The following is a 13,666-nucleotide window of genomic DNA, read 5'->3' as shown; positions in this document are numbered from 1 at the left end:
GCCCGCGCCCCCCCCGCCAGCCCCATCCCCACCGTCGGCAGCGCGGCGCGGAGGCGGCCTGCGCATGCGCGGCCGCCCGGGGTTTCCGGTAACGGTGCGAGCGCCGGCCGTGCCGAGGGACGGATGGACGACGGAGCGGCGGCGGCGGGTGGCGCGGGGCGCGGGGCGCGGGGCCGTGGCGGCGTTGCTGTCTTCCCTCCTGGTCGCGCTGCCCCTACGCTGCGCAGGTGGGGCCCGGCGGGGCACCCGGCCGGCGGCCGGGGGCTGGTGCGGTGCCTGTTCTCAAGGGAGAGGGTGGGGAGCTTCGGTGCCGCAGCGGCGGCCCGAGGCCTCGGCCTGCGGCGCTGTGAGGGGGGCAGTGGTCCCGGAGCACGGCAGGGCTTGGGTCTGGGTAGGTGTGTCTGCGGGGGTCTCCGGCGGGTGCCTTGGGTTTTACTCTGCAGGAGAGCAGCTGTCGTCCTCTCGTCTGCTTCAGGCTTTCCTGCTCTCTCCGACTCGTAGAGACTGTAGCTGAAGTGTGGGGCAGATAGGTTGTTGATTTGCCTGAAAGGCATCTCCGTCTAGCCTGACGGAGCCTGAAGTATAGACAAGGAAGCGCGAGAAGTAAAACTGCAACACGAGCGTTTTATCTCACAGGATGGTAACACATGCCTTTTCTTGCATCCTTAAACAGCAAGAAACAGCTGTTGCACAAAACGTTTTTTCAAGGGGGAAGTACTGTGCAACTCAGATAAGCTGTTAATGACTTTCCTGCATATTTACGGGACGTTGTGACATGCAACAGAGAGTATATGGGCTAAGCTAGCTTGCATAGTGGAAGTAATATAGCTGTGGGCTAGTGTGCGCATGCTGCTTCTGATGCCACCTAAACTCTTCAATTCTGTATAAGATTGTATTGTTCTAGTTTGGCATACCCAAAAGAAGACTAGAGAGAAGCTGTTTCCAGGGGTCCACACTTTGCATTCATGGTAGGATTCGGGCAGAGAAGCAGCTTTGGGTCCTCTTCTCTTTATTTGTTTGCTTTCAGCCGTTTCATTTGTAGGTGAATTCTTTGTGCATCAGCCCCAAATTCCATCCCCAAACTGGAAGCGTTGAGATACGTGCAGTCACTTTGATTAACCCACATGTATTATAGCAGATGACTAACGTGCAACATACTGCTTCTAGAGCTAGAAGTAATTGCCCTGCTACAGTGACCTCTCACCTTCTGCCCTGTCAAAACCAGCAGTTTCTCTTTGCTGCTCCTATATAAAAGTTCTTGTAGTAAGAGTTCTCTCTGGTTCTTTAGAGCACCTTTCTGCCCACAGAACCAATAACAGTGGGGTCGTTTTTAGTGTGCTTGGTTGTGGCTTTTTTTTAATGTCACGTGTAACCGGTCGTCTTTCCTTCCTGTGCTGAAACGTTGACTTAATGTTTCCATTCGTTCTGCTACAGACTTAATGTGATAACCAGCGAGCCCTTATGTACTCTTAATAGGATTTCCCCTTCACCGTCTCCTGAGGGAGTATATTTCTGTCTTGCTAACACTACTTCATTCTGTTGTTGAACAGCTTTTTTATTATTCCATTATGTTATGTAATCATTATTTTCAACCATCATTTATTGAAAATATTAATTAAAATATTATGTCATCATGCTTTAAGTGAAGAAACGTGAGTTAATTTTAAATATCTGGCTTTTAATCCGTAGTAAAATAAACAAGGAAGAAGTCTTGATTTTTGGACATTATTTTTATATCTGGTTTCTAGCTAAATCATGAAATCTCTCTGGTAATGAAACGTTACTGAGTTTACTCCTTCATTCCTGGATTGCTGTTCATTAGCATTTAAGAAATCAATTTAGGGAAGCAAACACACAACACTTCTTGGAAATAGGGAGTATTATGTGAAAGGATGGATGGGTGGATCACCTATGTGTGTCTGTAGTATTGAGAGCAAATGTCATGTTAAATCAACCTGAATTTCTGCTGTTCTAAAGTAAAAGGCTATGCGGATAGAGGAGCTCCAATTGCATGTGTTCTGGCTTAGTATTGCTTTTGAATCTGTATTGTGTACTAATCTCTTAAGCATACTGGAAAAGTAATCTAGGTTAAACTGCTTCAGTATGATTTTTCCAGCTCATCAAAATTTTTTACAGTTCACTGTCAAGAGGGAACGATATATCAAGTGGGGACCTGCTCATAATCTGTGTGATAGAACAGTGTAAACTTATTAAATCCACATATAGCTAAGTGGGAGGAGCTCACAATTGTTCTGAAAAGCAGGCATAGAGTCCTGACAAACTGGAGAAATACTCCAGAAAAAAGTACAGCAGTATTGAAAAAGGACGTGTGCAGGGCTGTGTACTTAGGCAAATAGAGGGTGACAAAAGATGGTCAAAATATCAATTCTGGAAAAAAAAAGGCAGTGTTATGATGCTTTGTAATTTATATTTGGAAGTTTTAAGTGCTATGCTGTAAAAAACCCCAGAAGTAATGGGGCACTGCAGTGCTAATTAGAATGAAAATGTTGGGTCTTATGTCTTGTAAGCTAGACTTCCATTTATTACTCTTAGCTGGAGTATTGTGATTTTCTGAAATACACTGTTTCAAGCACGTTCGACCATTTGGAGAGAATACAAAAGAGAACCAAAGTCATTCAGAAAGTTAGAAAATTTGGCTTAAAAGGAAAACTGAAAGAATTGTTGCTGCCATTCAGTTTTCTCTTCATCATTAGTCGTGTTTAACATAGTTTTCAAATACATCTGACGTAAAGAATAATGTGCTCTAATATCCATAAACAAAAAGTACATTGGCTAAATGTGTTTAGAGGAGACATAGGTTAGACTCCAGGCTTTGCAGTCTGTAAATTTTTTGTTGTCCTTTGTGCTATGAACAACTACTAAGCTAGCATACTTGCTATAAGGAAACTTGGATCTGCTCTGCAAAGATCCAGATCTCCAATAGAATCTACTAGGAAACCTGATTTGGGAGTTCTTTGCTTTTGATTTACAAAAAGCTTTCCCTAACCTCTAATGGTAAGGATAGTGAAATATTTCAGGTGATTGGAGGCCTGTAAAAATAGATTATGCAGTGGTGGAAACTGTAAGACTTCTCTATGCAAACATCTGATGATGTACGTAGAATTGGCCACCTGCTTTCTCCAATGTGAAATATAGGTCATCTTGCAAGGTTTCTTCCAGCTCAGTTTCTGTCTTTCCATTATATAAATGGGTGATTAGGAAGTGTTAAAATGCAAATTGATGATCATTAACTTTTAACAAATTTCAACCAAAGACGTTCCTCAGAATATAAAATTACAGTTGGCTCTCTGATTATATCCCTCTTTTTACCTGCAACAGGACAGGAGATGGAGTGAACAGATGAAAGAGCATAATTGTGACCTTGGAACCCTCAGTAAATAGGTATTTGAATTTGGATAAGAAATTTAATTTCCTGGTGAAGATAGTTTCAATTATCAGGGTTGTCTGTCAGGACTGGGAGATCCTTCTGAAGCAATAATCTGGTTTTCTGACCAGGGCAAGAAGGAAAGTACCTAATCATGCTCAAGGTAGATCTACAAAGAGCGTTGTGTTTTTTCAGGGTTTTTTTTTTTTGCTCTTATGTTTTATACCACATGAAGGTTGTCTAGTCGAGTGTTCATCTACAGCAGTGGTTGGTAGTGGGGTAGGAAGGAATAAACAAGCAAGTATATGGTGACATTTCACAACATAGTGTTACAGCAGTCTATAGCATCAAGGCTTTGTATTTGACTCTGAGTTCATAAGCCAGGTAAGAGTTGAGCATTCAGAGAGTCCTAGGGGAAGGAATTCCACAGATTGACTAAGTGTTCAATAAGGCAGCAGTTTCATTTGTTTCCTTAGAGCAGAGTGGTGTTTGTTTTGATGCTTCCAGCTTTGTGTTAACAAGACAGCAGACCTATTTTGTCGCTTGCATTCCCCATGCCACTCATTAGGTGTCTGTAGATCTGTCATATCCTCCCCTCAGTCTCTTTTTTCAGGCTGAAGAGTCATAGTCTGATTCCTCCCAGGACAGAAGGTGTTCCATACCTTGGATTGTCCTTGTCATCCTTCTCTGCCTTATTCCGTTCCACTCTCCATTGATGAGAGCGGGCACTCTAGGCCTGCGCATGGTGTTGAACATAAGTCTATAATGAATGTATATAATGACATTAAGCTTTCTACTTTACTCCCTTAATTCCATATCAGTTTCTAACTTTTTTTTTCCCTTTTTGACTATTGCTGAGTACTGACCGCAAGCGCTGACACTTTTACATTGTTGTTGAACATAACGCTGAACAGCTTTCTGAAAATTCCCTGAAAACTATAGGGTCTTCCCTGAGTAATTGGTAAAAGTTTTTAACCCTGTAGTGGATTTTAAGTTAATTTTACAGATGATGTCTCTGAACAGCATGTTTCTGTTTATTATCTGTAAAGGCTATCATGTGCTGCTGAAAACAGTTCTTAATGCCTCATTTCAGCAGTTTGTAAGAAGGGTTTTAAAAGAGTAAATGTCAAGATGGAGGCCAACCTTTGCTCAAACTTGCATGAGGAAGTTCTCAGAGAAAAAGGCAGTCAAATCTGAGACTTGCAACAGTCATCCTTTGGGCCTTTAACCAAAGCTGTTCTGGAATAAATCTGTTCTAATTCGCTGTGTGTGCTCTTACTCCAGGACTGCAATGCTGTATCTTCTTCCAAATGTCAGCATCCAGAGCTGTATTTTTACAATATTGTTTGTATCTAGAGGGAGAATGTGATTATTTGCTGTGGTATTTACCAGCTTTAGAAAATGCTGGCCTAGCTTCAAACATTAGTCAGATGTCTTACATCACCATGTTTTTTGTAACTTGGGGAGAAAGTATATTTGGTTAGAACATGAATCTTGAAACGATTTTTTTTTCTGCTTCCAGACTTCCTTTTTCTGACCTCAAATGGAAAAGGTCTAATAAGAATTATTGTAAAGCTTCATGCTGTGAATAAGGATTTGAAAATGTGGGAAAGATACTCTGGAAGTGCAGTGAATATTTGACTTTCTACCCAACACAAACAAAAATAATAGTCCTAACATATAGTAGGGTTTTTTATCAGTGTTGGAGCTCTGTAGGTACAATGTGGTTCTCAGCTAGTACTATGTTATCTCATCCTGCCTTCTTATGGTTTACTCCAAGGTTCTATGTTGTTCAGGGTAAAGAATCTACCTGCGGAATCTCCTGTTGTAGAAATAAATTCTGTAGTGGGATCTGTGAGGTTTTACTGAATTATTTTCCTTTCAAGTTTTGTGCTTTCAGGATTTTTTTCTAAGGGTCTGTAGTCTGTGGATACCACTTTAACTCTGTTCTCCAAAAGGATTTTGCAGACTTCAGTTTATAGATTGCTTTTCCACACATATTTCCTTTTTATAAAGAGAACTTGGTCATCAGGTAAAATAGGAAATAGTTTTTGCAATGAAGAGCCACTCTTGAAATCAAATTCAGAATAATCGTTTAGATGTGTAAAGAGACTTTGATTGCCTAGGTGCAATAGGATGTATTTATTCTGATTTCTTCCTAATATAATCAAACATTAGACTGACATCAAAAAGCAATTTCAGAGTGATGGTCACTAACATATTTTTAGAAGTTGTAGCCATTGGGAAGTGATTAATAGTGTAACGCACAACTGGTTAAAATAGGAAGTCAAGTCAGAGAGGTGTGGTAATTTTATTTAGTATTGTTATTGTTATTAATTACTTTTTTTTTTTCCCCTGATGTGTTAGAAGTTGAAAGTATGTTCTTAGTAAGAGGACAGAGGTATGCACTGCCTAAATTGTACATAGCCTGGGTTGTCAAAGATAGCTAGTATAGGATACCAGGCAGAAGAACTTAGATGAAGTTCAAGCTCTGTAAATCTGGGCTTGGCTGCTTAGTTGGTGGTTTTGGTATAATTTTAGTGACTTCTGCGTGAGGTTCCCTCAGTTCACGTGTATTCCCTGTGCCTTCACGCTGTTTGCCTTTGCTCTGTAAGCCACAGTGTGGTTTAGTTTCTAGTACTAGAAAACTTGCAGTCCAAACTTTCAGCCCTAATTGGAACTCCTTAGCCTCACTGCTTTGAAGTAGTGCCATAGACTGATGTGCAATAATTCAAAGCAAAATGTACCTTATAAACAGCTAGATAAATTTCAGTTTTCGTAAGTATCAGAATAATTCCTTCTCCCATAGCGTTGTTACTCTCATCTGTCCTCTGATACCTGAATTGTATACCAAACAGGACACCTAGGATTCTGCATATCTCAAAATTAATGGTGAGGAAGTCTTCTTTAGGAAGTGGAATATAAGGTAATTATGAGGCATTTGGGGTTTTTAATAATTATTTTTGAAAGGTGGAAGAAAAACAGGGTAGAGAGCTATCCTGCAGATGATTCTAGCATGCATGCTTCCCTCCTGTTGGCAATCTGCCTGTTAGGCTTTATCTTCTCATGGTCTGGTCCTTTCCTTGATGTTAGGGGCATTCTCATGTGTCCTGAGACTTAGCCCTCGCCCTCCATAAGTAATTTTATGTACTGTTCTTTGTGTAAAAGAAAACACAGGATTACAATGAGCAAGATACAAGATCTGCTATGTGATGAAGCCTCACTGAAAGGGGTTTGTGTTGAATTTATGGCAGTAATACGTGACATAAAACAAGTCTGCTATGCTCAGTCTGTTCCGCAACTGTGAAATGACAACTTTATGTTAATCCCTAGCACTTTGCATCTGAGATCCAGATGTTGGATCCAACCAATAACATACTGGTTTAAATGCATTCAGACTGCTTATAATCAATGCATGACAGTGAACACAGTCCTTGAATGTTGCAACTGTATATACTCTTTTTAAAGGGGTGTGGGGAGAAAGACATTAAGCACAGAGGAAAGACCTGCGTAGTCAAATAGGCAAAGAAGCTGCCTCATGCACAACTCCTGAGCTATGTATTGAATTGCTGAGTAGCATGGGGTTTTCTTAACTCTTATGTTCGTTATTTAATTTCACTATAAATCTCTACTTCTTTAACAGAAGTTATTCTTAAGTTATGTACAAATTATTTATCCCAGTCTTTATATACATTTATGTTATTTTCTTGTAGGCCAAACTAATCTGAAGAGTCCGCAGGATATTCAGGTCTATGTTGTAAATACAAATTTCACTCTAAGGTGGAACTACACTGGGAGTGATACCAATGTGACATTTTCAGCAGAATACCGATGGTAAGTAGAAACTTATATTCTGAGCCAGAAATGTCTGATGCTTATCTGTGTAGAAGAGCATATTAATTTATTACTATGCTTCTTGATACTGCCATGTAAAACTTCTAGAGACTTTTTGAAATCCAGAAAGTAGAGGCCAGGAAGATTAAGTCTTGAAATGAAGTGGAATCCTAATATTGTCCTTCGTTTGTCTAATTCGTATGTAAAATTAGATTGGTCACAGATAGCGACATGTTTTAAGTGGAGAATACACTTGGCAGTAATGCTTAATACTAGAGTGGTTCTTTGAGAAGATTAACCAGTACACTTAGAAATGTAGTATTTAGATTTAGTTATTCTCTTTTTGTTTTTTTTTTTTTGTTTTTTTAATTAAGCTACATTATGGCCACACACAGACAATTTGAGAGAATTTTCAGTGTGGCTTTTGAATAATTTGTCAGTGTTTATGAATCCAGGTTTCTCATCTGCAACTTTTAATCACCAGATGAAATAATTTAATTTTTATTTATTGTAATTTAATGTTTGCTTGGTTTTCTTCAATTGTTTCATATACCAATACTTACGCATGCATATACATATACATTTGGTATTTTGTAGCATTTCCCTGACAAGTAAATATTAAAAAACATTTCTAACATCAAATCACTTAAGAAGTTCCTGATTCTAGTATTTCCTAGTGTATGATTTTGGATTTAAAAAAAAATAGCTTGCCTTCTTCAATGTGTAGATGAGAAACAGCTGCTCTGAAAATCAGTTTTATTTTAAAAACATAATACTAGTCTGAAAGATAAGATAGGAGCTGAGGATATACAATTACTACTTCAAGTCTGTGCCTTTTTTTTTTTTTTTTTTTTGGTCAGGACATTTTTAATCTCTATATGAAATGTCTCTTTCTTAAGTAAGGTGTGGATGTCTGTTAACTCACAAGAAAAATAGCTTCTGTAAAGCTGATTATTCCAACACTTACTGCTGAACTCCAGTTTTCTCCTTTGTGTTTTAATTTTCCTCTAATCTACATTCCTTGCTAATGTTAGAATTGGCGTTTGCTGCTTTTATGCTCTTTTAACCGCTTCTTGCCATCAAGACTTTTAAATTTCTTCCAATGAATTATACAATCATTGCCAGACTATGATCATGTACTAAGGATATAATTCTGGGTTTTGACAGTACTTTGGTGCTGTTTTCTGAGACCATGTGTTTACATGGTGAATAAAGCAAACTGGTATCATGTCGCCGAAAAACTCGGAATAAAGAACTTATCAACACCAATTTAGTGCAGATAAGCAGACACTTCTTTATTGACGGCTGGGTGCGCGGGTGAGTCCTCTCATGAACCACGCACACCTGAACACCAAAACAATACACCTTATATCAAAACTTATTCATGCATATTCATTAGGTTTCCAGGAAAGGTTATACATATTCATTAGGTTTCCGGGAAATCATTAGCATATGTAAATGTCCTTTACGCAGGCGCAGTGAAGGTCTCTGGTGGTCTTCAGGAGTCCTCTGGTCGTCTTTCATAGTCTTCCTCACTCGTCCGCTTTTTGACCTCTCAGGTGTTTCCAAGCAGCAAACTGGTGTCTATAACGGTTTCCTCAGTTTCTAAAACAAACACTACAAGACTACCAATCTTTGTCAAAGCTTCTGTGGTTAGATGATTTTAAACAATACTTGAATTTTTATGGTTACACATTATACATTTTCTAAGTTCCTAAGTTCCTATGGCTACATTTCAAACTTAACACTCCCATACCTATGCTTCATAATTTCTACTTTTTAATCGAACCAAACTCCTTTATAATTAGATTTTAATTTCTTTTATCAAAATATTTGCAACAATCAGACTTTGCAGACTGATAGTTAACCTTTGGTAATAAGGCTGAACTAATAAATTAATAGATTAAATTAACGAATTAAAAGGTGATATGAATTCCGGGGTAACTAAGTAGATAACACTGATTACACTGCTGCTGGTGATAAAACAGCATTAAATGGTGTGATATTTATTAGCATTAAGAAGAAAAGGAAAAAGAATTTCAAGTTTAAATTGTGTATTGGTTTTATTTTTGGGGTGTGTTCATTCTTGCAGGTTTGAAGACTTTGTGACAAATGAAACAGAATGGAAGGAGTTGCCCGGGTGTCAAAATGTTACTCACACGGAATGTGACTTTTCCTCAGCAATAACCAAATACTATGATACACATCATGTGCGTATAAGGGCTGAAAGAAGGGAAGAAGTGTCTCCATGGTCTAGCACTTTTGAAATGAATCCGTATCTTATAGGTATGAGCTCCATATATACTGTAACATTTCTAGTTAAATGTCCTTCTGCACATTATTGTGGAAAAATGCATGTGGTTTCTATGGCTCAAAACAACATGAACTAGTAGTTTTCTCAACCTTAACATAATATAAGGTATTTGCAGGTCATGGAATGTTATGATTCTCCCTTTTCTGGAAAGGGGAAAGTATTGTAAGCGATGCTGTTTTTCTGACAGAATTTTCTGTCACACTGTATTTTTCTAGATTTCAGAAAAATCCTTTTTGACAGTGGTCTTTTCTGGAAGTTTTCTTCTGACCTTGTGAGTTTTTGGTAGTTATAGTATAGTGTGGTACTGAAGCTTCCCCTCAATGTTGGATTGATTTGTTTGAGCTAGGTTTCTTGCCTTGCATGTGTTAGAATAACTTACACTGATTTTCACTGCAGATTCTGGAAAACATTCATTAGTAATATTGCATTTTAACTCTACTGCTTTTAGAACCAGGTAATGGTGGTTGTTTGTTAGGTTAGGCTTTTATTAGATACTGCCTGAGATTCATGAAATCTAAGATCCTATAGGCAATTACTATGATCTTGTTATTGCCTCAAAAGAATTAAAAATAAGACACTATAGGCAGTTACTGTGGTTTTACTAATGTAAATTACTTTTTTGATGTTTTTTCTTTAAATAGTCATGCTTGACTTTTTTTTCTTTTAATATTTGCAGCTCATATCGGTCCCCCAGGAGTAGAGTTGCAGTCCATAAATGGAGTCATAAAAATTAAGATTTCTCCTCCAGAAGCAAATCAGGTCCGAAAAATGTGGATAGCTCATCTACGTTTTAAATATAATCTCGTTATCTGGGAAAATTCATCAAATGCAGAGGTATGATCACTCCTTTTTTTTTCTTTTTAACTTTTTAACCTTAACATAACTGTCAGAGATGTACTTTGTGTCATGCTACAAAATGGAATTGTTTAATTATGTAGCTGTGTAAAACTGTTGCTATGCAGTTTAAAAGTTGGGAGGGGGTGTTTTCTTGGGGTTTTTGGTTTTGTTTTCACTAGAGGATTTTATTAGATTTGTGATAAGAGTTCGTATTTGTGTTAAATGCTGGAGCCACTTTTCAATGAATGAAGAAGAAGGTAAAACCATCTCAGATGTCTTTGGAGCGGGCGCCACTCTTGGCCAGCAGGAACAGGGAGGGGAAAGAGTTCAAGGCAGTGGGAAGAAGCATTTACAGTAAGGCATAGGTATAGGGGAGGGGAGAGGTAGGAGGCTAGTTCGGTCTTGCTGAGACCATATAGCTTGACTACAGCTCTCAGTACACTGTCCTGTGTCATTAACTAAGTTCTTTGTTTTTATACTGTAGGTTGGGGTTTTCTAGGGATTCTTTTGAGGTCTTGTAATTGTGAACTAGTTTCCAAGCCATAACGCGCATCTCAAACAGCACATATAGCTATTCTGTAAAGACCAAAGTAGAAAAAGTCTTTCTTTTTTTATCCTTTTAGGGGAATGGGTGCCAGCTAGATTAGGGTAGGAATCGAAGAGGTATCTGTGTTCACTTGGAAGACATAGTCATAATCATTACAGACCAAAGGAGAAAAAATAAGTACAAGCTGTGTACAAAGGTCATTCACTGAAGTCTGGTAAACCAAAAGCAGGGAAGTAGCTGGAGGAGGAAGGGGGGGTGTTTGCTGAATGAACTGAGGGACAGAAGTGTACTATTTGCTTCTGAGTTTGTGCCTGAATATTTGTGGGGTGAGTTATGCATCATGTAGAGCAGTGCCGCAATCCCTCCCTACTTTCATGTGTTAAAGGAGCACGACGTGTTCCTTCCTCTCAATCACGTAGCTAAGTTGGAAACTTCCATTTAGCATTTATTCAGCTCATATATTGTCCTTCATTCCCTATTTTAGCATTTTCGATGGCATATTATATAAATGGGCTTAAACCTGGGGAAAGAAAAGGATACTTTAAAAAAAATCAGCTCATCAGGAAGAACAATTCTCTTCATATGCTGTTTGCAATTGTTTCTTACAGTTCAGAAGTCAAAGTATTTTTCCTACTGACACAATTGATGATCTTGCACCAGACACTACCTATTGTTTGAAAGTTCAGGCAACCCTTCCTTTGGACTTGCAAGAAGGCTTATTCAGTCCTATTCATTGTGTAAAAACTACCCATAAAGGTACAGAGTAAAATTGTTTTATCTTAAAATGATTACTCCAGTTTAAACTGTTGGAAACTAAATTGTTCTAAAGCAATAGAAATATGCAGAAGTGCCAAGTTCCTACTCATTTTGGTATAACAGCAATCTTGACAGTTACGTACATTTTCTATTTTAAATCAATGTAAAATATGTCACCTATCAATATTAGAGTTTTAATAGTACAAAGTTTTTTGCTCCGAGGTAAATTCTGTCCATTAATTTGGATCGCAAAAACTACTTTCTGTATTTTGGAAAACTGGATATTTTTGAATTTGTGACTTTGAATCAGGAGGAAAGGGATGTGTATGTAGGTAAAACAAAAGCCTTTTGTATACTTGGCACTAAATGAATGCATATAAAGTTGAGTTAAGCTTAAAAAAAATATTGTTTTTATGGAAGCCTTGGTGAATTTATTATTACAGATTCTGAAGAATGGCTTAGTGGCAGTTTGCCACCAGTTGCTTGTTTTGCATGTCTAAATTTAAGTTCTTTTGTGTGCTGTTCAGGTGTCAGTTTAAGTACTTCTAAATGTTTCTTTCAGGAAAAAAATAACAGTGTGGGTGGGAATGTAGAAGGTCAAACATAAGACTGAACGGGTGGTATGTCAAAATTACTTTATGTGTGTGTATTTTACATGTTTTTCTCGAGTTGTTGCAGAACCAGTTTATTTCTACTAATCTCAACGTTTCTGTACTTAATTTTTTCTGAATTGATTTTTAACTGTTTTTTTACTAAAGGTTTAATATGCTGTATGTATCAGAGACCTTGACTTGCCATCTTTATAATGAAAACAGACAACTTTTTTTTTTATTATTGAAAACGTACCATGACCATTTACATGAGAAATACCCATTCAGTGAGAAATTGCTATACATAATATAGAGCTTTTCAGTAACTGTGCGTTTCCTTTTCATTTTGAGCAGTGAATGACCTACTCTGTGCAACAGATGTGAGCATTCTTGCTTTGAATATGAAATTTCATCTGCATTGGAATAATCGGTATAAACAACATGTGAGCTACAATGTACAGTATCTCATGTGAGTTAAACAATTTCCATATTCTCTGCTTAAACAGGTTATGTCATTCTAAATGCCATCTATTGTATTTTGCAAATAGTTCCTAGAAGTTAAAGTGAAATACTTAGCAAAAGTGGCTTAACGTATTCATTGAAACATTGGGTACCCCATCTGGACACAGTGTGGCTTTTAAAAGGATTGCATATAGCATCATATCCTGGAATTTCAGGGTAGTAGGCTTCTTTTAAGAGTGTTAAACACTTGATGGAATGGACTGCTAAATATATGCTAAGTAACATTTTTAAAAGATGTAAAGTTTGCATTGCTTCATATCTTTTTGAATATGAAGAAATTGGATGACTAAAAGTCAGCAAAAATGTAGGTGTTCAAGGTTTCAATTATCACTTATGTTGACTACTTCTGGTTGGATCCTAACATGGAAAAAAACTATCATGTCTCTAAACCTGTATATTAATATCCAGTTATCGCATAAGTATTGTGTGTGGCCAGCATCTAAATGAAGAGGATGGATACCTCTAGCATTCTTTTGGAATTCCTTTGGCATGACAGAAGAATAATCAACTTAATAGAACTATATGAAAAATCTTAATTTGGATTTTAAAAATTTCTAAACCTGATAGATAATTTTTCTGTTGAGGCTTGATTAAAGCACTAATTTGTATTTCCTTATCTAGTTAACTTAATTGTTTCAGTTATAAATGAAAAATCAGTATTCTAAATATCAGAAATTTCTAAGAGGCCCATTCTTCCAAAAATAAAAAAACCTATGTAGCACAAGTGAACGTGCTTTTTTTTTTTTTTATTTTTGGAAGAATGGGCCTCTTAGAAATTTCTGATATTTAGAATACTGATTTTTCATTTATAACTGAAACAATTAAGTTAACTAGATAAGGAAATACAAATTAGTGCTTTAATCAAGCCTCAACAGAAAAAT

At 37.6% G+C, this 13,666-nt stretch overlaps 1 protein-coding gene across 1 annotated transcript in view; it reads left to right on the top strand.

Annotated features, from left to right (window-relative positions):
- Nucleotides 1-64: 64 nt before the first annotated feature.
- The window catches only part of IFNAR1 (interferon (alpha, beta and omega) receptor 1), a 21,561-nt gene continuing 7,959 nt past the window's right edge, over nucleotides 65-13,666 (top strand). Inside the window, exons 1-6 of the mRNA XM_010585324.1 lie at nucleotides 65-227; nucleotides 7,099-7,219; nucleotides 9,312-9,505; nucleotides 10,210-10,367; nucleotides 11,526-11,673; nucleotides 12,618-12,732. Coding sequence (XP_010583626.1) covers nucleotides 65-227; nucleotides 7,099-7,219; nucleotides 9,312-9,505; nucleotides 10,210-10,367; nucleotides 11,526-11,673; nucleotides 12,618-12,732 — 899 coding nt within the window. The remainder of the gene's footprint in view (nucleotides 228-7,098; nucleotides 7,220-9,311; nucleotides 9,506-10,209; nucleotides 10,368-11,525; nucleotides 11,674-12,617; nucleotides 12,733-13,666) is intronic.

This window comes from Haliaeetus leucocephalus, unplaced genomic scaffold, assembly GCF_000737465.1.
Source record: "Haliaeetus leucocephalus isolate CR32 unplaced genomic scaffold, Haliaeetus_leucocephalus-4.0 Scaffold93, whole genome shotgun sequence".
Classification (NCBI taxonomy): Eukaryota; Metazoa; Chordata; class Aves; order Accipitriformes; family Accipitridae; genus Haliaeetus; species Haliaeetus leucocephalus.
Note: the sequence above shows the minus strand (reverse complement) of the source record. Positions and strands in the feature narration are given on the sequence as shown.